Source organism: Heloderma suspectum, chromosome 6 (genome assembly GCF_057233095.1).
Source record: "Heloderma suspectum isolate Gila_16-S chromosome 6, 16-S_ref, whole genome shotgun sequence".
NCBI classification, from domain to species: domain Eukaryota; kingdom Metazoa; phylum Chordata; class Lepidosauria; order Squamata; family Helodermatidae; genus Heloderma; species Heloderma suspectum.
Window position 1 is genome coordinate 86,720,382 of NC_139463.1, and position 25,582 is coordinate 86,745,963.

Here is a 25,582-nt window from a genome sequence, read left to right on the forward strand (position 1 = left end):
CTGTGGAGAAACAGAGAGTGACAGGTGAGTCTTGGAACTGCTGATGCAAACTTGCCTGCCCCAGGATAAGGTGAGAGTTTAATACCATATGCTTGGACCCAATCAGAAAAGAAATACTGTGAAAATTCCTGGCTCTAGTGCATGTCATGAAGACCATGACACAGCTATCCTAAATATCATGCTTTTTTTTAATTACTTGATTTGGAGCTTATATTTCTTTTCTGTAAATACATATGTAGAAAACGTGCTTTTTGTCAGTAAAGCTCAAGAACAACTGTCTCCCAAGCATCTACAAAATAGTAAAAGTCCCCCAGAATGGCAAATAAGAGCCACAACGTTATTCTTCAGTTTATGTGAATTTTGTGCACACCCGTGGAGGAAATATGATGCACTGCAAGGGGAGCGAGAAATAGAAATTGGTCTGTCTGCTAGGACGCTCAATGGAAGAGAGAAAGCGAACTCCAAAGAAGGGATGCTTCCAAAATTCTGGGACTGATGGGAGTTGTAATACAAGGGTAGTATCTTTTTGTGCCCATGTGCTTGTGGGACCAACCAATTGTACAGCGGAGCTTTTGCAGTTCTAAAATTAACCTGAAATGAGCAGAAACAGTCATTTCTGGAACAGGGCAGGTCCTAGAATCATGGAATCATAGAATAGTAGGGTTGGAAGGGGCCACTAAGACCATCACGTCCAACCCCCTGCTCAATGCAGGAATCCAAGTCAGAGCATTCCTGATAAATGGCTGTCCAGCCTCATCTTGAAGGCCTCCAGTGTGGGAGAGCCCACCACCTCCCTAGGTAATTGGTTCCATTGCCGTATTGCTCTAACAGTCAGGAAGTTTTTCTTGATGTTCAGCCGGAATCTGGCTCCCTGTAACTTGAGCCCATTATTCCATGTCCTGCACTCTGGGCTGATCGAGAAGAGATCCTTGCCTTCCTCTCTGTGACAATCTTTCAAGGACTTGAAGAGCACTATCCTATCTTTCCTCAGTCTTCTCTTCTCAAGGCTAAGCATATGGGAGCTCCACTGACCTGTCCTGATCTGGAAATAAGCATTTCCACTTGTCTCTAGGTTATCTTTAGAAGTGCAAAACCCCATTGCACAAGCGGTGAGTCCCACGAGTGCAATGGAACCACCAGAGGTGGAGTGGCCCCACTGGATACTGCTCCAACTACTTCTGGAGGGTGCCTGGTTGAGGAAGGCCACTTTAGGAGTGTAAAATAGGGTTTACTACCCTTGCTAATCATAGGTCAGGTGGACATGTGACTAGGCTGGCCAGTCAACCTCTTGACTTGGCTCCCCCTTGCCACTGCTACAGTGGCAACTGCATGCATGAACAGCAAAGGAGCGAGTGAGCAAGCCAAACTCCAGGCTGTGCTTAGCAAAATGCCCACTTTGGCTTTCTACCACTCTGTCTTCCTTCCTCTCACAGCTCTGTCTACCTCCCGCATGTCCCTGGGTTGGTTCCTTGCTGCTTTCTCACCTCATGGGTCTTGTGCCCCTCTTGGGGCATGGTGTGTCATCTCCTCAATGTGCTTCTAGCATTTTCTTTTGCTTCCCCCTATCTCGCTCTCCAGCCATGTTCCTTCCCTGGCATAGCCTTATGGGGTGATCACCCCAACTGCACTGGATTAGTGCTTCCCACCCCCTCCCCTCAAAAAGCATAGCTTCAGTGTCTCAACCTCCCCTCCTACATTCCTAGAAGTTACTCCCTGTCACCCACCTGCCTAGCCAGCTCAGTCTTTACACACACTCATGGGTTGGATAGGATTGCCCAAAAAATTCTGCTCCATTCCCAAAATGTACTTATCTAGTTTATTTATATCTTGCCTTCCGCCAAAAAATGGTGCTCAAGGCCACTAACAAAACCCGGATTAAAAACAAAATTTTCATGAAAACATAACATAAAAACAAATACATTAAAGATACCATGACAAACACAACAATAAGAGAAATGAAGAGCATCAACCAATGAAAACCCCTTCAGCAACAGACCAGCTTTTGTGCCAAAGGCCTGCCTGAAAATTATTCTATTTGACTTCCTCTGCATGCTGTGTCTCCCCTTCTCACATGCATATTGGCCCCGTGTATTTTGACCTTATGGGATGCACCCTGTGGGCAAAATTGCCTATGGATTCATCTATTTTTATTACGTTTATATCCCACCTTTCTTCCACTGTGGAACTCAAAGTGGCTACATGTGTTCCCAGGTGGTCTCCCTACTGACCAGACCCAGACCTCCTTAGCTTCAGCAAGGTGGCTGCCTCATGTACCTTCAGACTATGCCCTGGAACCTATGCATGATTCTGTATATATGAGCTCCTCACAGCCTCTGACCCAGCACCCCATTTCTCCCTCTTCCCATGCACTGTTCATCTTCCTCTCCCTTCCTTGCCCCTCCCTCCAGCCTCCACCCACCCAATCTCACATCCTGTAGACCAGAGGTGGAGAACCTCAGGTTTGGGGGCCAAAACCAGTCCTCGTGGGGTCCCAATTGGGCCCTCTGGGATTCCCCAGAAAGCCATGCTTCTTTACCCAGCCCTAACATCTTTCCTCCAACTACTGACCATTTGGTGGTTTCCTAGTTTTTGTGAATCCCCCCCCTCTGAAAGGCTGAAATGCCTCTCCTAATTTTTTGTTACCAGCAGTAAGCACTTTTAACTACAAAATGCTGATATTTTTGTATGTTGGCCCCACCCCTTCGGCCTTTGACTTTGCCACCTTTGCCTTTGGCCCTGCCCACCACTGGAATATGGCTCTGGAGAGCTTCTGCAAACTGAAATGGACCCTCAGGCTGAAAGAGGTTCCCCACCCACGCTGTAGACACTGTGCCCTCCAACTTTCCCACTCACTTACCCCCTTGGGACATCTGTTCACTGCCACCCAGCCACACCCATTCAGCACCATCTCAGCATCAGGAGAGCTCAGGCGGCTGCCTCAGCCAGCAGATGCTGGAGGCCAGGGAGCAGTGGCCAGGTGGTGGTGGACAGAGTTGTGTGTGAGGTGAGGCTGTCTTCCGCCCCCTAAGCCAGGATTGGGGCAGATGTCAGGCTTACGAGATCCACTTTGCTTTTTATTAGAACCTTGAGATCTACCAGTCAGACCTTGGTGAGAAAGACATACACAGAGAAAGCAATCCCATGGTCCCTGGGGGAACATCCCAAGGACCATAGGTTTGTTCGGATTCCCCCTTCTGAGGTCAGAGACAGCACTCCGACCTCAGAAGGGGGAGTCAGAGATCCGACTCTCCATCCTCACCCCCTTGCGGCCAGCATGGAAAAAACCACATTGGCTGCACTCTGAGGTTGGAAAGTCAACCTCAGAGGGAAGAAAAGCAGGCGTTCCAGTGAGTAGGGAGGGGAGGAGACTGGAGAGGCTGGGATATGATTTATCCTGAGCCTCTTCCAGCCTCCTTCCCTCCCCCCCCAAAGCATCCTCACTAGGCGGGCTAAAAAAGCCCATCTAGTGAAATCTGCAGGGCAGAAGGATGGGGAAGTGAAGATCACCTCTGCCACTCCCCCAGTTCTGAATTGGATAATTGGACACCTCTGAATTTAGGAGCTTCTGATCGATGAGGGCACCATCGATAGGACCGCACATTTAGAGTGCTTCCAAATGGAAGGCTCCGAACACTACCAAACAAAAGAATATTTGAAAGTTCTGCCTTTCCCTCCTTAACAGATTTTTTCTGATCTTCTGAAGGATGATGGAAGAAATGCTGGGAAAACACAGGAGGGTTACAAATGGAAGCCCATCTCATCTGTAAACCGCCTCCCCTACCATAAAATTCTGTGTTTCAGGCAGGGTCTGTGCATACCAAAAGTCTCACTGGGAAGAACCCTTACAGTGAAAGAATTTTGAGCTCAGGGATATGTTTTGAGCAATAGTGTAGCTAGGTAATTTTCAACCCTGCACTGAATGGTCTTATAGGGGTCCCCTATTTCAGTAGCCAAGTGCATTACTTCAGTTGTGAAACATACAAATAATATTCCTCTTCTCTCCCCACCCTGTTCCATGGCTTAACTGCTTCTACATTCCTGATACGTTAGACCAAACAAACATTAGAAAAACTCTGTTACTCTACCCTGATATTTTATTATATATATATATATATATATATATATATATACACACACACACACACACATACATACACACACACACACACACACACTGAACATATGCAGTTCTGCAGTTTAAATTCACTGAAATCATGGCACCTCAGGCAACAAATATCTTGGGCCAGCCCTGCCCAGGCTCACTCCCTCAAATCTCTTACAAGTATAAAACCTTGAATTGCAGCAGTTCATCAGAGGAGACAATGCACTGAGCTAGATGGACCAATGGTCTGAGTTGTTATAAGAGTACTTTCTATGTTCCAAGAGAAAGCCCTGCATAGTAGAACTTTTCAAACACACATTGCAAATCTCACTTCTCCTTCAAGATTCTTGCAACCTGATTGGCATAACTTTACACTTTGTGAACTCAGAGAGGTCTAGAACTCTCACTCCCTGCTTTCTCTTTTCCTGTTTCTGCAGCTCAGACATTTCTCCCTGAATTCTATTTTTGGTAGATTTTTTAAAAAACATTTGCATTGCATTGCATTAAAGAGAGTAGCATTAATGACAATAATATACCAAATCACAAAGGGCTGTGGCTGATTTCATCTAGTGCATAAAGGTTTTTCAGGCAGTTCATAGAAGATGTTCACATTTGTGGAGAGTAGCAACAGTCCTGAGTAAAATCCAAGAGAGCAACATTCTGAGGATGTATGGGAGTTGCCGTCATGTTGCATGTACATGCAGTTCCTGTGAAACAGGGTTGGGGAACCTGAGGCCCTCTGGATGTTGTTGGACTCCAGCCCCAACCAGCCATACCAGTGATGAGGGATGATGGGATCTGTAGGTCAACATCATCATTGCTGTAAAATATGCTAGCTAATCTGCTTTCCCAAGCTTTGGGAAGAAAAAAAAAGTATTGGGATGGAGAGCTGTAATCAGAAGCCACAACAGATGAGACATGATATGTGTAATATTGGGGATTTCCAAGCTTAGCCTACCATAACACCATTAGGAAGGAAGTTCTTTACCTTTGTTGGAGCTGAGTCGCTCCTCGGCCCGGCTCTGCCAGCAGTGCTCTGTTTCTCCTGCCAATATCAAAGATGGAAATCCTACCTTCTCTCTTGGCAAGAGCAGTTTCCCAAGGTCTATGTAGCTATCATTACCATGAACAGGACAATGGAAGGCACCCCTCTGCCAAGTCCAAAGGGCATTATTAGGCAGCCCAACATTTTCCAGTCAGCACCAGTGCTGGCAGTGGTTGGTCCCAGAGGAGAACTCACACTCACAGGAGGGAGAGAGGAAGAGCTATATTTTGTTAATTAAGGAAGTTCTGAGAAGCAGTGGTAATATTGGGGAAGGTGGAGGTGGTGGTGGGGTTATACCCATGCTCTTGAATTCCTTGTAAGAAATCTGACTGGCAGAGCCCCACTGGAAGGATAGTAGATCCAATAAAAGTTGTAACATTGCCTATTTGGGAACTTTTCTTAGTTTTCTAGCTGAGTTGGTCATGATGAGAATGGCTATCAAGGACTGAAATGAAATGCCCAACCACCTCATTTGAAGATGGTGAATTTGGGAGGACATTTTGCTGATCTGTGTGTGTGTGTATTTTTAAAAAATGGTTTAGGTAGGGGGGAGAAACACTTACCAGAGTCATCTCCCCCTCCCTTTAAGTGGTAAAGTGTCTATTTTCGTTATGTTTTGGACTAATGAAATGCAACCATATGATTTATTGGGAATTATAATCTTACATGATGATGATGATGATGATAGGAAGTGGGGAGTCACCACCACTCAGTGACAAAATAAGTGCCTCTCCCACCAAGCCCATCTGAAAAATATTGAGGTCCCCCCCCCCAATTACTGAAAGTTTGGGATCATCAGTTTTCAAATTTCTCAGGTAGGATCCATTTTAAGCTAGTCGCACTTCATTCCCAGTGAATTGAAATCAGTGGGGCTTAAGTTAAGTCATGACTTGCTTTCCATATTGATTTCAGTGGGAAACAAGCACAACTAACAGTTTAGATCCAACCCTCTATCTTCAGGAAGCACCTTCCATATTGACTTGTCTGCCTTGGGATTGCATGCATCTGCCTTGGAGCCCCTATGTCAGCCTTCCCCAACCTGGTGCCATCCAGATGTTTTGGACTACAACTCCCAGCATTCCAGACCATTCTCCATGTTGGCTCGTGCTGATCGGAGTTGAAGTCCAAAATACCTGGAGGGTACCAGGTTGGGGAAGCTCACCCTACATGCTGCAAAGGATTCTGGGAAATGTTGTAAGGGCACACATGGAAAGGGTCAGCAGTGTAGGCGGGGTTAAAAACTCAGTTGAAGTTGGGGTCAAGTCAAAGGGGTTTGGAGCTGACTTGAAATGAGGCCAGATCCTTTGGCGGGCGGGATTTGCATTATGAGCTCCCTTATTTAAAGTCTGGCATTATCCCTTTGTACTGTTCCTCATAATTCATGGGGCTGATTTCTCCCATCACTTAGTTATTTTCTCCCTATTTTGCCAGGGCCGTCACTCAAACTGCTTTGAAAAGTTTGTTTAAAAGTGCTCCTGTAGTAGTGCTTTGGAAAAACCGATAACCTCAAAAAAGTGATTGCTGCTGGTGTAATATACTTATCTCCATTTAGGGACGCTATTTGATAGTAACTATGATGAATCTTTAATCCCCCACCTACCCCCAAATGGCCTGAGGAATGTTGGAGCTTGTATTTAAATTTAAACCCAAAATTTTAGTATACAGATGGATACGTGTTTAGGAACACTGGTACTCATGCAGCTCTTTAAAAGTAAAATCTATCTACCTACCTATCTTGCAACTCTATTCATTTTTTAAAAAATCATTAAAAAAATCCTTTTATCTTTGGACAGGTTTTGTTCCATCTCTAGTCCCTTCTTTTGTCTGCAGCTCTGAATACAAATTCTAGTATAAGAAACCGCCCTCAGGGCTGGCCCTACCATTAGGCAGAGTAAGGAGCTGGCTCAGGTGGCAGATGCTGACTGGGTTCACATGATCATGGAGGGGGAAATAAGCCACAATGGCTTATTTCCTCCATGCCATGCCAGTAACGTGCTGGGGGGGGGATTAGCAAAATTACCCTCAGCAGCACAGCTTGCCGTCTTATGCGAATCCAGCGCAGCTTGGCAGAGGAGCTTCTCACATTGTGCGAACCCAGGGTGGCTTGTTGCTGTGTGTAAAAAGCCACCCAGAACCCATGGGATGTTGTAGGGTTCTGGGTGGTTTTTTACCCACAGCAACAAACCACCTTAGCTCTGCTAAGGGTAATTATGCCAATCCCCCCCAGCACACAACCGGCATGCGTGGGAGGTGGGGGGAAGCCATTGTGGCTCATTCTGCCATTCATGATCATGGAAACCCATCGGCTGAGGTACGGCCGGCCCTGAGGGTGGTTTCTTATACTGGAGTTTGTATTCAGAGGTGTGGACAAAAGCAGAAACTAGAGATGGAACACAACCTGTCCTAAGGGGAAAAAAAGGCTGCAAAAAAATGAACCGGGCAGCTGGCTGTGTATGTGGAGGGCAGCAGTGACAAGAGCCTTGATTCCTCCTGAGTCCCGGCCAGTCCCTTCTGTTGGACAACAGAGCTGTGTGTGTGACAAGGCCTGCCCTGCACCCCCTAAGCGAGCTTGCCGCTGCCCTCAGGTGTGGTGGATGCTGTCCTGTCACCAGTACTGAAATGAGTTTCAACTTCCAGTGTAGTTTGCTTCTGTACACTGAATGTAGGATGGGGGTGGGGGGAGAGCCATTTTGTCCTTCACCTCAGGCAGCAAAATGCCTTGGGCCAGCCCTGAGAGCACTGGGGGAAGAGTGAAACATCAGCCAGCTTTACCCTGGACACTTCTGTGTTTGCCTTTGGCCACCGGGTATGACATTTGTTGCTTGAGTGTCAAGTTGGTTTCTTTGCATGTAGCATCTTCCTCCATACTAGTGCAATCTAACTTTGGAACAAACTTTGCCAAGTCGATTTGCTTGGCAAAGTTTGTTCCAAAGTGAGCTTGTGTGCCTGATGTGACCTGTAATTACACTGGCTGGATCAGCCTGTGGCAATTAGACCTAATTGTAGGCTTTGCACTTTCGGGAGATGCCCCTTTGGGAGCGAGCACTAAATGGCAAGAACAGCGTTCAGGTAAACACAGGTTGCAGCCAATGCCGCTCACTAAGTTAGAACAGAGCTTTGGGCTGTTGTCTCAATACATATCAGAAAGTTTTATCAAGGCTTTCCAACTTGGGTCAGTCTCACTTTTGACCCTGCTAGGCTGCTCGTATGGTGAAGGCAGCGAGTACTTTGTGCTATGTCCATTCAAACCATGTGCTAAAGCAAATTGAATTTTGTGAGTTGAATAAACAAGGCAAATTTACATGCAGCTGCCTCCCCTCCTCTATAACCTAGTGTTCCCCCACCCTGCTAAACATTTCTTTGTCCCTTTTCTCATCCGACCATTGTGTGTGCATGTGTGTATGTATAAGTGTTTTAAATCATGGCCAGTTTTATCACAGCCAGTTCATATGACTCAGCCATTTTTTAAGGATTTGCCCATGCCATCACACACCTCCCTTTTAAAGGCTTTTTACATTGTCAGAAGCGAGTGGTAGGTCGGTGGTAGAGTGGCCGTTTGCATCACCAAAAGAGAGGGCACCAATTTGCATACCATTTGCATATATAATATTAGAAATAGCTATAATTTAAACAGAAATATAACACATCTCACCATAGTGGGGAACACTGACCATGTGCTGACTGCTGATGGGCAACTTCAAGGCCACTGACTGCTCTCCCTTCTAAGGCAAATTTACAAGTGGCTGCTTCCCCTCGCCAATAATCTAGTGTCCCCCGCTCTCCCCAGCGAGATAAGACACACACACACACACACACAAAGGTGTATTATCGTCTATTTACTCCAGAATGGCCAGTCTTCATTCACTCACTTTTTCCAACCACATGACACCATTATCATCCAGTCAGGGTCTTGCAGTGTTTTCCTTGTGCTTATTCCATCTTCTCTCAGACTGCAGAAAGCCTGACTTTTCTTTCTTTGTGTGAAAGGAATGGAAGAGAAGCTCTGTCTTTGTATGTGTAGATGCCCATCGGGCTATGCTTCCATCCTTTGGAATGTGTAGTTTTGACATGTGCGCTGACTTTTTGGGAGCTTGTCCTCTATCGCCGTGCCACTTCGCTTCACTATCTGGAAGTGATCATTAGGGCTAGATCTACACTACTGCTTTATAGCGGTATTGAAGTGCACTGATAACTGTTGGGCCACATTACACATTCGATACATTGCCATCATAGTGTTATTTCCTGCTTTTTATCCCACATTATCCAAAATACCGCAACAAATGTCCTTGTGTGTTCTACAAGGTAAGAATGCACAAGAGGGATATAGCGTTACCATGATGGGATCGTAATGATATGATACAAGGTGTCTATCTGGCCTAGGCGTGCTTCCAGATGAAGCTTTTATTGTGCAATTGGCCTTCCTCGTTCATGGGATGCTATGGTGTGTGGGTTGTTATGTTCCAAATGTCATTGTCCTCTACTTGTAGCCATCCTGTGTTTTCTTATTACTTCTTCCATCTTTTCTCTTGCCAGAAAAAAATCTGGTAAGGAAGAAAAGATGGAATAGCTGCACAATATCTTTTGATTGTTAGCGATAGGAGTCCTCCTGCTGGAAGGACTCCAGCTCTCTCTCTCTTTTTTTAAAATCAGGCACCCACCAGGGCTCACTCCCCTTCCCATACCATCCTTGCCAGCAGTCCTGATGGCCAGGACCAGGGAGGGGGTTGAATTAAACCAATAATCTTCTATCCCAGCCTTTCCCAATCTGGTGCCCTCCAGATGTTTTGCACTACAATTCCAGCATTCCTGACCATTGGCCATGCTAGCTGTTCTGAAGGGAGTTGTATTCCAAAACATCTGGAAGGCACCAAATGGCCTTCACCTGCTCTAACCCTATGCTGCTAGGCAGTGGCGGCTGGTGCCCATTGTGGCTGGTGGGTCTGATGGGGCCAGTGGAGGACAGTAGAAGACCATGTGTGGCACTTGTCAGCTACACATTGGAGCAAATGTACCTGTTTGTTGAGTGATCTCTCTGCCATAAGTGGGGGGGGGGGTGGACAGGCAGGGGTGTCCCTGACCCATTTGTCCCAAATATAGAACCACTTCTGTCCCTAGGCAGCTCTGAATTTTTCTTTCTTCCTGCAATTTCATTTTTGCTGTCTCTGTCTCCCATTACCACAGGGTTAAGTTACAGTTGCTCCTTTACTCACCCCAGGACCAAAGGCACCTGAACCAGCTATCTGGTGCCCCCTCATTCACCAACCACTTACTCGATTTAAGCGTCAAAATCACAAATCTGCACATATCTAGTCTAACACATAAAAAGATCCTTCTAGGTTTCCCTCAAAACACATTCATCTGTCCCATTTATTTGCTTCTGATGGCCCACCAACTCATGTCAAATGGGATCTTTTTACGCAAGGGGTAACTACAGTGTAAGTCCTACTTAGAGTAGACCCATTGAAATGAATGAGATTTCAGTTACACACGATTAACTTGAGTCCCATTCCTTTCCATAGGTCTACTTTAAGTAGGGCTTATTCTGGATTTTACCCCATGTTCCAAACTTTGGTCTTCCTGTTGGCCTCCGCAAAGTATCTATGTGTGTGTGGGGTATGGACTGGATAAGTCTGCAGAGTTGCGTTGAAGTGAACACCAGGGCTGGCCCTCCCATTGGGCAAAGTGAGGTGATCGCCTCAGGTGGCAGATGCTGGGGTGCAGCAGTGGCAGCCTCCTGGCAGTTCCTCCCAGACCCCCTAGCTGTTCTCCTCTGTGGGAGGACAGGCCTGTATATGCCACACAACTTGATCTGTGCCCCCTAAACTAGCCTGCTGCCTCAGGTACAGTGGAGAACACTTTTCCAGTGTTGAAATAAGTCATCTCCCCATTCGGTCAACTTCTGTATATGGAATGGGGAGGGGGCACCAGCTTGTCCTTCACCTCAGGCAGCAACGTGTCTTGGGTGAGCCCTGGTTAACACTGAGAGGGGCTACTTGGGTGGAAAGGCTCAAGTATGAGAGGTAGGATGAAGATAAGGAATCAGTTGTGGCCATGTGACTTTAAAGGTCACTATAAGGTGCCAGACAGGGCTTAAGGTACTGAGTGAGTGGAAATGCAGCATGTCAGTCTCAAGCTCACCTCCTTCTTTTTTGGTCTCAAATGTGGGCAATGTTTGTTCATAATGGAGAGAGATTATTTTCTTTATTATCACTTTTGCCCATCATGGTTTCCCACAGTGAACCACAGGGACTATAGTTTTCTGAAATGTTCAAGGAACTACATATAGAAAGAGCATAGTGAGGCAAGCATATTCTTTTACTTTTTCCTCCTTGTTAGCTGTTCTTTGTTATTCAACTCAGGCCTTAGCACAATGATGTAACATTTAGGGAAAAAGATGCAACCTAGTAACCCAGCACTGGAGCATAAAATGGAGAATATCTCCACAGCTACCATATATTTTCCTTTGGTGCTCAGGTAGGTTGGAACAAAGGACACCCACACACTGCAAAACACCAACATGCTGAAGGTGATAAATTTGGCTTCATTGAAACTGTCAGGTAACTTCCTGGCTAGGAAAGCCACAGTGAAGCTGACAGTGGCCAGGAAGCCCATATAGCCCAGGACACAGTAAAACATGGAAGCTGAGCCCTCATTGCATTCCAGTATGATTTTCCCATCCAGCGAGTGCATGTCTGTATCTGGGAATGGAGGCGACGTACTTAGCCAAAGAGTACAAATTCCTGCTTGAAGAAAGGAGCAGAAAAGGATGATAGAGTTCGGCAGTCTTTTCCCAACCCACTTTCTCATCCCAGATCCTGGTTTGGTAGCCATGAATACCAGGATTACAGTGATGGTCTTTGCCAACACAGAGGAAAGGGCCACAGAGAAGATGATGCCAAAACCTGTTTGTCGGAGAAAGCAGGTTACCTTCCCAGGTTGACCAATGAACAACAAGGAGCAGAGGAAGCAAAGAAGGAGAGAGATGAGGAGGACGTAGGTGAGGCTCCGGTTGTTGGCTTTGACTATGGGGGTGTCCTGGTGCTTCAGAAAGGTTCCAAGCACCAAAGTTGTGATCAAGGAGGAGGAAAGAGCCAAGATAGCTAAGATGGTCCCCAGAGATTCTGTGTAAGAGAGGTAGCTTAGAACTTTGGGAATGCATTGACTTTGGTCAATGTTGGGATGTTGGTCATCTGGACAATTGACACAGGCATCCATGTCTGAAAGAACAGAAACATTTCCAGGCTTTGATCAATATCCTCAATAAATTAATTTGAAACAGCTGTTATTCATTTCGACTATGACACCTATTATTTGTTGTATTAGTATTGTTTATTTAGCACTGCCAATCTCAATGGTCTGATCTGTGCCTTGAGAAGCTTAGAATACAAATTTCAACATAGGGCAGGCAATACAGGGGTGTGTGTGTGTGGGGGGGGGAATGAAGATGGAGGGGAGAGTAAACAGGATAAAAATATACAATCAGCTCATTATGTACATGCAGGCTTATGTACACACATTTGGCTTTGTACATGAGGCTTTTAACCCGCCACTTTACCAAGGCTTCTGTTTCTGGTTGGTTTGTAGGATTAGGCTCCTTTACACATGTTTTTAAAAAATTATTATTATCATGCACTTATTACTCCCTACTCATGGTTGTTTATGGGTTTTTAAACAACATCATGACCCTCCAGTTTTGCTTCTGTGTCTAACTAACAGTTTTGGTTAGATTTTTTGGAGCACAGCAGTTGCAGCATTTAATTGCGAAAGCAAAGGAAACCTCTCGTTTCACTGTGTATTTGCATAATGCTACCTAGAGTTATCTAGCAGAAAAGCAGGAAAGGACATACACTTTGTGTAGTGAGTGTAGTGCTCAATTCTCAGATCTTAAAAGGAGATACACTGTATTAACAGCCGATGAATAGCTTCATTCAGTGTTTACAGGCATGTAGAAAATCTGTGGTGTTCCCATTGATAGGGCTTCCAAATTTAGATTGGGCTTGGAAAAACCGATTTGACTGGAAAAACCAACTGATATTTTGGAAAATAACTTGGTTAAATTAAGTCATTCCCATTCCCTCCAGATCACAGACTGTGAGATACATTATGATATTAGTTTTATTGAAGATCAGCTATTGTAGGATAGCTGTGCTTTTAACAAAAGTTTGGTTGGCAGCACTGAACAAGTGATGAGGTTCATCCCCTTGCCATGAAAAACATCACCTCCTGATTTCTGCATATCAGAAATCAATCAGAAGAACTGGTCAAACTGGAATATTGAATGGCCAGTTGGCTGACCTACTGTGCATTACGTCCCCTACCCTTCTGGTCAGTGATCATCCCTTCTGAACAAAGTACACAACCATAGCAACAAAATTTCTCTCCCTCCTTCTTTTTCTTGCTGTAGCCAGGATAGCAATTGTCATTGCAAACAGAAAGGGGCATCACCTGTCCAGAAACATAAAGGGAGAGAAGCCTTAAGAAAAAGTCTATTGACCACATGTCTGTTCCACTGTAATAAGACCAAGGAAGGTGTTACTGTTGTGTTACAGATCTCATAATTTTGCCTTGCTTCTTTACAGGTAAGGGAAGCACCTATGGTTTCCAAATTCAGTGAAACTCAGCACAATTTCAACCTTAAGGACAGGTAGAAGTCTGAAATGGCTATTTCCCCTAATAGGCTACAGCTACGTTTCACCTGGTTAAAGCTTCTATGCCAGATGATTTCGTCATCATTAATCGTTAATTCCTGGCCTGGAGGAGCCTGAGGTTCCAGTCTTCCAACCTTTACTCTCACAAAAGAGTTATTTGGGAAAGTTACCCAGTTTGTAACATCAAAACCGGCAACCAATTCTCTATTTTCATCAAAATGCACAATGTCTCCGGCACTGTTGTTGAACAAGATGCTCTTTAGAAAGCTATTGATCTAGGATGAAAGAGAAAATAAAGTGGCGCTGAGATCTTTACAATGAAGGTTATAAAGTCTTGGCTTTCTTAGATCTATTTGACACTGCATATACATTGGCTTTATTGTGCTAGAATGCTGCCATTTCCCCCTTTGGAGTTTGAGATGGAAGGAACTATTGTTTTAAAATTCAGTGGTACCCAGCACAATTATATATAAACAACCTTTCAATATTTGATCACAAGACTGGCACTAGTTCACCAAATTCATTTGAAAAAATGTGTGAGAAAGCTTTTGGAGCAATTTTTTGTGTAGTCATATTGGGCAGAGCTCCATCGTTGTCTGGATTATTTTATTTTATTGCATTGCATTTATATCCCACCTTTTTTCCTCCAAGGAACCCAAGGCAGCTTACATGGTCCTCCTCCACTCCATTTTATCCTCACAACAACAATCCTGTGAGGTAGGTTGGGCTGAGAGTCTGTGACTGGCCCAAAGTCACTCAGTGAGCTTCCATGGCCAAGTGGGGACTAGAACCCGGATCTCCCAGTCCAACACTCTCACCACTACACCACACTGGCTCTCTGGATAATATGCCAATCTACTTTTTTTAAAAAAAGATTTGTGTGTTTAAGTTTTAATTACCTGCCATGACTCTACATTTTGAAACACCATCCTCTGTCCTTCTGTTGATCTGTTATGTTTGAATCTGGAGACATACTTGGCATGCAAAGCATGTGCCACAGCATAGACAGCATTGTAGACATTATAACTGTGGCCAATCATGTTCATTTCAAACAGAATGGCAGGAATGCTCTCTAGTTTCTCCACTCCCGTGCAAATTGGACTGTGCTCATGAGAACTTCCCAAAGAGCAGCCAAATGCTTGCTCCCAGAAATCCTGGATAAAACCATCCTCTTTGGACCAGGAAGGTTTTATGATCTGAAGAAATGGTTGGAATCCCGGTGGTTCATTTGAGTGAACTGTGAAGGATATAGCACCATGGAAGGGTTCTGTATCCCAAATCGTTTGAATGGATAGTGACGCAAATTCCCATTGAGATGTAACAACCCACACTTTTCCTAAAGCAGCTGATAGAGATAATTCTGCTGTAAACAGCAACATTCTCAAAACCTGCATAGTTGGAGGTTCCCCATATACAAAACATACATTGGCTTTCCTGTCCAAGAGAACTGGATATTGTTCCAGCAGAGTTAACAATGATTCTGCTATCCCCTCCATATAAGCCCGTTTTGGAGTCCTTAATGTGAAGGCATCACAGATACCGTTCTGGGAAAGCAGTGGTTGTATTGTCTGCAAAAAGTTTTCTCCATTGTCATCATCCACGGCAACGAGTCCGACCCACATCCATCCAAAATGCTTCAGTAAGCGGATGACCCCTATGTACTGATAGGCTTCATTTGGGACCATCTGGTTCAAGGAAGGGAATAGAGTTGTGTCACCTTGCACCGGGGAAAATGATCCATAAGTGAGCTGAAAGAAAATATGTGGGGATTGTGTCCCCATTTGGATTACAAGAAAATGTTTCCTGATTGACTTCCAGTCATTTACTCTCTGCTTTACCATCTAAACTTTGACCACCATGGCCAACAACATTTGAAACATCTATAAATATAATCAAAAGATTCAAAAGATAAAGAAATAGAGAACTAGCTTAGCCAAAATGCTCATTAAAAGGGCCAGAGGCCCACTGAAATAAAACAAATACAAAATAAAGCAGTTTCTACTGCCTGCCAGAAGACATGTAAAGAGATGGGAGTGGGCAGACCTCCTTTGGGAAGGCATTCCAGAGCTTTGGTGCCCAACGGGTGGGCAGGATATGGAACAGCCCTGTAATGGTCAACTCATTGTTCAGACTGGTTGGTTGGAGGAGCTGGATCTTAAGATATCCTGGTCCCAGACAGACCATTTACAATTTAAATCCAGCACTTGAATTGAACTCAAAAAGAAATAATAGAGTGAAGTTATTGAAGATGGCTTAATACAGGGTTGACATGATCTGGCCTGCTGGCTCCAGTTAATAGTCTGGTCCATATTTTTGAACCAGCAAATGCTTCCAAACCATCTCCCAAATCAGCCTCACACAGAGAGAATTGTTGTTCAGTCGTAAAGTTGTGTCCGACTCTTCATGACCCCATGGACCATAGCACGTCAGGCCTTCCTGTCCTCCGCTCTCTCCCGGAGTGTGCTCAAGTTCATATTCATTGCATCAGTGATGCTATCTAGCCATCTCATCCTCTGCTGTCCCCTTCTCCTTTTGCCTTCAATCTTTCCCAGCATCAGGGTCTTTTCCAGAGAGTTTTCTCTTCACATTAGGTGGCCAAAATATTGGAGCTTCAGCTTCAGTATCTGTCCTTCCAATGAGCACTCAGGGTTGATTTCCTTTAGGATTGACTGATTGGACCTCCTTGCAGTCCAGGGGACTCGTAAGAGTCTTCTCCAGCACCACAGTTCGAAAGCATCAATTCTTCAGCGCTCAGCCTTCCTTATAGTCCAGCTCTCACAGCCATACATTACTACTGGGAAAACCATAGCTTTGATTATATGAACCTTTGTCAGCCAGGTGATGTCTCTGCTTCTTACTATGCTGTCTAGGTTTGCCATAGCTTTCCTCCCAAGGAGCAAGCGTCTTTTAATTTCATGGCTACAGTCACCATCTGTGGTGATCTTGGATCCCAAGAAAATAAAATCTGTCACTGCTTCCATTTCTTCCCCTTCTATATGCCAGGAAGTGATGGGGTCAGATGCCATGATCTTAGTTTTTTAATGTTGAGTTTCAAACCAGCTTTTGCACTCTCCTCTTTCACCCTCAACAAGAGGCTCTTTGGATCCTCTTCGCTTTCTGCCATTAGAGTGGTATCGTCTGCACATCTGAGATTGTTGATAATTCTCCTGGCAATCTTAATTCCAACCTGTGATTCATCCAGCCCGGCGTTTCTCATGATGTACTCTGCACATAAGTTAAATAAGCAGGGCGACAATATACAGCCTTGTCATACTCCTTTCTCAATTTTGAACCAATCGGTTGTTCCATGTCTGGTTCTTACTGCTGCTTCTTGACCCTCGTACAGGTTTCTCAGGAGACAGGTAAGGTGGTCTGGTACTCCCATCTCTTTAAGAATTTGCCACAGTTTGTTGTTATCCACACACAATGGTTCATGAATGACTGAATCCAGGTCTGATTTCTCTTTGACATACCAGCCAAAGCTGATAAAAGACACTTGTTTTCTGCTACCACCTGCCAATCTAAGAGCAAGGTTAGCTCCAGGAGCATCCATCAAGCTACAAAGTGGTTTGTTAGGGGGACTGCAAACCTATTCTGAAACAGGCCATAAACATAATCCCAGATCATCAGTGCCACCAATCAACAGTACCTCTATGTTTTCTACATTATGATTTCAGCTTGCTTGCCCCCATCCAGTCCAATACTAATGCCAAAGCCAGTTCAAGACTTCCCAAGCACCCCCCTGCCTGCCTGCTCCAGGAGTAGCAGAAAATAATGAGTCAGTGCTGGGTATCATCTAAATGTTTATGATTATCAAGGCCAAATCTCCAGATGACCTTACCCAGCAGTTTCATGTAAATGTTCAGCAGCATGGGAGACAAGAGGGATCCTTGCAACACCTTATAGACCTATGGCTACAGGGTGGAGAAGAAGTCTTCTAGTACCAGTTTCTGTGACTGCCACAATGCCACTCCAGGGAAGACCAGAGCCATTGCAAAACCATGCCCCTCAGCCCATCCCATCTATACAATGGCTATCCAATGCCACTGAGAGATACAGTAGACTTGACAAGGTTACACTCCCCCTGCCTAACTTCTTGTGTAGGTCATCCATCAGGGTGACCGCCATTTCAGCCCTAATGCAAGGGCAGAAACTAGTTTGAGAAGGACCTATATAATCAGTCTTATTCAAGAATGACTGGACTGTGTGCCACAGATGAGGAATACTCATACCCCTTGCATATGGCCTACCTGTGGAGTCTTGTAGATGGAATAGATGGTGGCCATATTGGCAGTGGTTTCAGACACAAGCCCTCCAATGACAGCAATTAAATTGTTCTGGGTATCACACTTGAAGTTGGGGACAAACCTGTGTCTTGTGGAAAGCAGGCTGAGGGTGGCCTTGTAGGTTGTCCTTGCAACGTAGTAGCTGTTGAGGACGTGGAAGCCCAAAGTGATGTTTGGTAGGAGTCTGGAGTTCTCATTGATCTCTTTAACAGCAAATGCCAAAGCCAGGATGTGCTGGTATTTCTTTGGCACTGAACTGCAATGAGAGTTACAGGTGGTTTCACCAAAGAATAAAGAGTGCGCTTGTACACCTCATCAGCACATGTAGGGTTGCCAGCTTTTGATTTGGCAATTTTAGCTCTGCTTCTAACGGCTCTTTGATCTGCAGAAGTTAGCAGGTGATGGTGTGTAACAGTGAAAACAAGTACTTAGTGCTTTCTGTCTATCAGTTGGTCCTTAACTTGGTATATAAGCAGTCTAAGTACACACTCTCCCTGCCACTGGCTCTATACCACAGCTCAGTTTTTAAGTCTGAGGTGCAGCATAAAAAGCTACATAGAAATACAGAATGAAGTTCTTGCAGGAGACAGCAGGACTTTTGAGCAAGCAAAAAAAAAAGGAAGAATTCTAAGATAGGTTTTCAGCTAACCAAGAGCTAAATGCTTGTAATGGGTTGTTTGGTACCATCCTTGCATTTAATAAACTCCTTCCTGCACCCCATTAGAGTCATTCTCTTTCTACCCAGAAACAACACAGCACAAAGCAGATGAGCCAATTCTAAGGAGACAGGGAATGTAGAGCATGACTTTCTTGACATATCACTGCTTTTCTTGGAATTCCAAACGATATATGCTTATCACTGTGAATCTCTGTACCAACCAGTTCAGTAAAACAGGAAACAGACAATAAAATGAAGTCAGTTTAAGCAAGTGAAGTGATAATATCCCCTATCAAAAATCAGAGATATATGGAGGTAGGAGAATGGCATCTCACATCTATATCTATATCTATATGAACAAACCTTATTGGGCCAGGATTGGCTGTAGGTAGCTCCCTATACCTCCCCCCGCAAGTACCAAATCTTGGTTTGCCCCTGTGTAATGTATGAAAAGGCCCCAAATTGGGCAGAGAAAATCACAGGGGTGAAAATTGTAGTCAGAAGAAAAGATTACGGTATTTGTCAAATGTAATATTCTCAAAAGAACAAAACATTGAAAGGGATGGAGGAGACCAAAATGGAGGCAGAAGATGAGAAGGAATGAAGTGTTAAAAATACAGGAATTGTACATCAAAAATGAATTAAAGGCAGGACACAATCCACCATCAGGTTCTTCTGCATGAGCCCCATAGAATTGCACAGGTTTCATTCATTGCAATGGGGCTTCTACAGGAGAACTACCCTGTGGAATGTTATGTGCCCAGCAAGAAAGTAAAAGGCAGGGGAAATAGAATAAAATGACCGAGAACCCAAAATATCTCCCCGAGTGCTACTTTTCATGCTGAAAGGTAAGTCAAGTGTTGCTAAAGGTGTGTGTTGTTTAATTATTTCCTGCTCTCATTTATCATGAACAGAACATGTTAGAGGAAGAAAAGAAAGGACTCCTTACATATGTCTGTCAATCAACTTCTGTGTGGGCTTTTCCATGAACAATGGAATTTCATAGAAGAAGAAGATGTGAGCAGCAATGTCACCAATGACAAGGTCTCCTGGCTGATAAAATTGATGAGGAATAGGGAGGGGATCGCTGTATATGGTACAGTTAATAGAATGTGTCTTGCATACAGTATGACACAGCAGTGCAAGCAGCAACACCAGTAACAGCACCATCCAGGTGACAAAACATCCCCTCCAAATGCAGATTCCCATATTTCCATTTACAGCATTATCTCTCCTGCACCAGTGCCTCCGTCTTGCTTTTAATAAGGCTTCCTTTTGTTACCTTTTATTAATCCTTGGCTCTACACAGCATCTTCTCTCTACCTCCTCTCATATGCTCCTCTCAGGATATCTGGGTTGCTGGATTGACCCAGTGTAGGTTCCGTCCTTTGAAATCCTCTCCGTTAACTGTACAGCTACAAATATCACTGACTTTGCTTGTGTGTATATGTGTGGAGGGGGATGCTGAGAATACTGAATCAGACTTTTAAAAAAATGGAAACTAGGAACAACACCTGTGGCAGTGGAGGAAGGAGGCCTATATCCCAAGTTTGTCCAAAAGAGCATAAATCGATCTTGTGGTAATATGGTGTGGGAGAGTGACAAAGAGAATGAGAGACAATACCTCTTGTATATGTTAGATTTAGGTGCAGAGTAACCCCAGATATGTATTGTTGTGTTACAGATCGTGGGGAAATCAGCTTGAAAAGATTGCTTAAATATAAAAGGGGAAAGAGTCGTATAAAATACTGTTGGGTACCTGACTACCCCTACCTCCAGGTCTAAACAACATGTGGGGTTTTTATAGCACCTTTCAGATACTGTTGTTGCTATTGTTCTTGGTGGTGACTCCTAGAAATCCATTGGCTAGCAGGAGAACAGTAATTTTGACAATGGTAGGATGCATAAGTGGCATTTCCCTAGAGTGTAGGCTTTTGTTGTGGTCCCAGACATGATGCAATTTCTGGGATTCCTCCTGAAACCCTACATCGATTATTTTCTCCTTTGAAGTTACAAAGTCAAGTGGCATATGACCTGCTAGGAACAGGTTGCCGTTGGCCAGTACAAGACATAAGCCAAAAGCCAGCCTTTTAGCCACAGGTCACCGGGCATTTAATCTGCTCAGTTTCGTTTCAGTACCTTGTCTACATTTTTTAAACTAATTTTATTTGGTGCTTTTGTAATAAAAAAAAAAGTATTTGAAGTGTTTTAAAAGTGTGTGTGCACGCACAGCCTTTCTGATGGAAGGGGTGGGCAACTTGCGGCCCTCAGCTGTTTTGGCCTACAACTCCCATCAGCCCCAGCAAGCATAGCCAATGATGAGGGCTGATGGGAGTTCCAGGCCAAAACACCTGGAGAGCCACAGTTTCCCAGCCCTGCTTTAGATGGAAAGGTGGGGTAGAAATATACGTACGTTTTAAAAAATGTAATGAGTTATAATACAGTGACTGCTTATTAAAAAAAAAGAAAAGAATTAGATGGTTATGTAAGATGGTAAGCCATGGCAGGGTAGCTTTACCTTATAAATATATGGCATGTATTCATTACACATGTTACAGATACATTACATATACACACATTACATATACATTATATATTAAATGAAGCATATTTGTTTCATTCATAAATATGAATTCAGAGTTAGTGGTTTGAAACCCTTATCCCACCCCACAGAGGATTTTAGATAGTGAAGTCCTGCTGGAACATCCTTACAACTTTTTGCCCCACTTCAGCCTTCTTCGATTCTTCCAGCCCGTGCAACCCCAGCTGATACATATGGCAAGTGCTGTGTTTGGTACTATTGTCTTTTGACTCCTTCTGTTTTCATGGCTATGTAGTGCATTTCTGGGTGCTACTGGGCAGTATACAAATATTATAAATAGTTAAGAGAACGATCAAATAAGCCTTACCATGATCTGACATACAGAGTCCTTGTGGCATAGTGGGCAGACTGCTAGACTTGGACTTGTTGGTCCTGGGTTCCCACTATGGGTTCTCAGTCACTGCATTCTGAATTACTATGGCCTCCTTCACACATCACTTGTGTGATAGAACAGCATGGGTAGAAAGGGGTTGCTGGGCAGTGCCTCTGCCCCCACCAGTGCACAGATACCCCTGCCATCCAGGTGTTAGCATGAACGTCTAGAATCATAGAATAGTAGTAGGGCTGGAAGGGGCCTACAAGGCCATCGAGTCCAACCCCCTGCTCAATGCAGGAATCCAAGTCAGAGCATCCCTGACAAATGGCTGTCCAGCCTCGTCTTGAAGGCCTCCAGTGTGGGAGAGCCCACCACCTCCCCAGGTAATTGGTTCCATTGTCGTATTGCTCTTACAGTCAGGAAGTTTTTCCTGATGTTCAGCCGGAATCTGGCTTCCTGTAACTTGAGCCCATTATTCCGTGTCCTGCACTCTGGGATGATCAAGAAGAGATCCTGGCCTTCTTCTCTGTGACAACCTTTCAAGTACTTGAAGAGTGCTATCATTCCCCTCAGTCTTCTCTTCTCAAGGCTAAACATGCCCAGTTCTTTCAGTCTCTCTTGGCATTTATCCCTATTAAATGTCATTCTGTTGTTTTCTGCCCAGTGCTCCAGTCTATCCAGATCACTTTGAATTTTGTTTCTGTCTTCCAAAGTATTAGCTATCCCTCCCAATTTTGTGTCATCTGCACATTTGATCAGCATTCCCTGCACCTCCTCTTCCAAGTCGTTAATAAAAACGTTGAAGAGCACTGGGCCCAGGACTGAGCCCTGCGGTACCCCACTCGTTACCTCTCCCCAGTTTGAGAAGGTCCCATTGAGAAGCACTCTTTGAGTCCGATTCTGTAGCCAACTGTGGATCCACCGGATCGTTGTTTCATCTAGCCCACTTTGAGCTAGTTTGCTCATCAGGATATCATGGGGCACTTTGTCGAAAGCTTTGCTGAAGTCGAGGTATATGATGTCTACAGCATTCCCACGGTCTACAAGGGAGGTTACTTGATCAAAAAATGAGATCAGATTTGTCTGGCAGGACTTGTTTTTGACAAATCCATGTTGGCTTCGAGTAATCACGGCATTGTTGTCAAGGTGCTTCCAGATGGATTCCTTTATCATCTGCTCCAGAATTTTCCCAGGGATTGATGTCAGACTGACTGGTCTGTAGTTCCCAGGTTCCTCCTTTTTACCCTTTTTGAAGAGAGGGACAACGTTAGCCCTCCTCCAGTCATCTGGCACTTCCCCCGTCCTCCATGATTTCTCAAAGAGAATAGACAGCGGTTCTGAGAGTTCTTTTGCCAGTTCCTTTATGACTCTAGGATGCAGTTCATCTGGCCCTGGAGATTTGAACTCATTCAAAGTAATGAGGTGTTCCTTGACCATATGCCTGTCGATCTCAAGCTGCAATCCTGCCCCTTCAGCCTGTACTTCGCCTTTGCCAGGGGGGTCATAGACCCTCTTTTGGGAGAAGACTGAGCCAAAGTAGGAATTGAGCACCTCTGCCTTTTCTTTGTCATCTGTTATCGTTTTGCCATCCTTATTTAATAGCTGAACCAACATTTCTTTCCTCTGCCTTTTACTATGCACGTAGCTGAAGAAAGCCTTTTTGTTGTTTCTAACATCCCTCGCTAACCTCAGCTCATTCTCAGCTTTAGCCTTCCCGACGCCATCCCTGCAATTCTGTGCTATCTGCCTGTACTCTTCCTTTGTTACTTGGCCTTCTTTCCACTTCCTATATGTGTCCTTTTTTGTTTTCAGGTCATCCCTAAGCTTATTGTGAAGCCACATTGGCTTCTTCTGTCGTCTTCCACCTTTTCTTCTTGTTGGAATTGCTTGTGATTGCGCCTTGAGAATTTCCTTTTTTAAAAGCTCCCACCCATCTTGGACTCCTTTTCTCGCTAGCATTGCTTGCCATGGGACCTTACTGATCATTGTTCTGAGTTTATGAAAATCAGCTTTCCTAAAATCCAGGGTACGTGTTTGACTACACTCGGCTTTTGCTTCCCTTAGAACCAAGAACTCAAGTACAACATGGTCGCTTTCCCCCAGAGTTCCTGTAACTGCTACTTTATCCACTAAGTCATCTCTGTTGGTTAGGATCAAGTCAAGGATAGCCGATCCTCTAGTTCCTTCCTCTACTTTCTGTAGGAGCAAGTTATCCGCCACACAAGTCAGGAATTTCCTGGAGGGGCCATGTTTTGCAGAATTTGTCTCCCAACAAATATCGGGGAAATTGAAGTCCCCCATTACTACTACATCATGCTTCCTTAAAACATTGGCTATTTGCTTTTCAAAAGTTTCATCCTTGTCTTCTCCTTGATTGGGTGGCCGGTAGTAGACTCCGACCACCAGGTTCCTTTTATTCTTTGCTCCATTTATTTCAACCCAGATGCTCTCGATGGGGCTACCAAGCTCCTCCTCCTGTATTTCTGTGCAGAGATATGTATTTTTCACATACAGTGCAACCCCACCTCCCTTTCTGTTCCTCCTGTTCTTTTTGAACAAGTGATATCCTTCAATTGCTGTATTCCAGTCATGAGAGTCATCCCACCAAGTCTCAGTTATACCTATCAGGTCATAATTTCCCTCTTGTATTAAGAGTTCAAGTTCGTTCTGTTTGTTTCCCATACTCTGGGCATTAGTATATAGACATCGAAGACCATGTGCTTCATAGTCTGGCTTTCTTCCTACATGTGTCTGAAGACTATTATTGGGTGCTCTCAGAGCTGTTCTCTCCATTGCAGTGCATGCGCCTATGTCCATCGTTACCCCCAACATTACATCTCCCTTCCCCGTAGGATTCAGTTTAAAGCCCTCCTGATGAAGTTCTTCATGCTGTGGCCAAACACATTCTTCCCATCCTTTGTGAGGTGCAACCCATCCCTAGCCAACAGCCCATCTTCCAGGAAGTATAGCCCGTGGTCCCAGAATCCAAATCTCTCTCGTCGGCACCACCTTCGTAGCCAGTCATTCACCCGGAGTATTTTTCGTTCCCTTTCTATCCCTCTTCTAACTACTGGAAGGATGGATGAGAAAACTATCTGGGCCCCAAAGTTCTTGAGTTTCCTTCCCAAAGCTTCAAAGTCTGACGTGATCGCTTCGTAGCTCCGCTTGGCGGGATCATTTGTTCCCACATGGATGAGAAGAAAGGGATACCTGTCAGTGGGCTTTATGAGTGCAGGCAACCTTTCAGTCACGTCTCTAATCTGTCCTCCTGGGAGACAACATACCTGGCGAGTCCATGGGTCTTCGCGACATACTTGGCTCTCGACCCCACGCAGCAAGGAGTCTCCCACTACTACCACTCTTCTCTTCTTCTTCTTGTAGGCCTGGGTTTCATCGCCTCTGTTTGACTGACCTTTAGCCTCTTGCTCATTCTCATGCAGGTTCCCCTGTGATTCTTCCTCTGCAGGCTGTCCTCCAGTCTCATCTGCAAGTACCTGGAATCAGTTCCACAGCTCCACTGCTTCCACCGGTGCAGAGTGGCATCTAGTTCTTCTTCTCCTGTCACCCTTTTCCAAGGAGTATCCTCTATTCCATTTTTCTTCACCTCAGCATTTCCCACAGCCTCATCTTGCTGTTGCTCTTCAAGCTTCTGGTCTTCACTTTGCTGCTGTAGTTCCCCCATTCTGTCCAAGAACTCTTTGTGTTCTCTTATTCCCCGGAGGGTCGACAGTCGCCACTCCAGTCCACTTACTTTTTCCTCCAGCAGCGTGATCAACTTGCACTTGTTGCAGGTGTAGGCCATGTTGTTCTCCGGCAAGAAAACAAACATCGCACACACCTTGCAGGTCACCACCACTGGAGAGTCTTGTCCTTCCATAGCCTCTTTTCCCTTTTTGTGTCTAGCTTTGTGATTGTTCTAGACTAG

General features: G+C 44.7%; 1 protein-coding gene across 1 annotated transcript; it reads right to left on the reverse strand.

The window, feature by feature from the left end:
• Positions 1 to 11,462: 11,462 nt before the first annotated feature.
• Positions 11,463 to 12,362, reverse strand: LOC146341712 (vomeronasal type-2 receptor 26-like). The gene has a single exon (XM_084807620.1). The coding sequence runs from the start codon at positions 12,360 to 12,362 to the stop codon at positions 11,463 to 11,465; it is 900 nt and encodes a 299-aa protein (XP_084663746.1).
• Between the last annotated feature and the right edge of the window lie 13,220 nt (positions 12,363 to 25,582).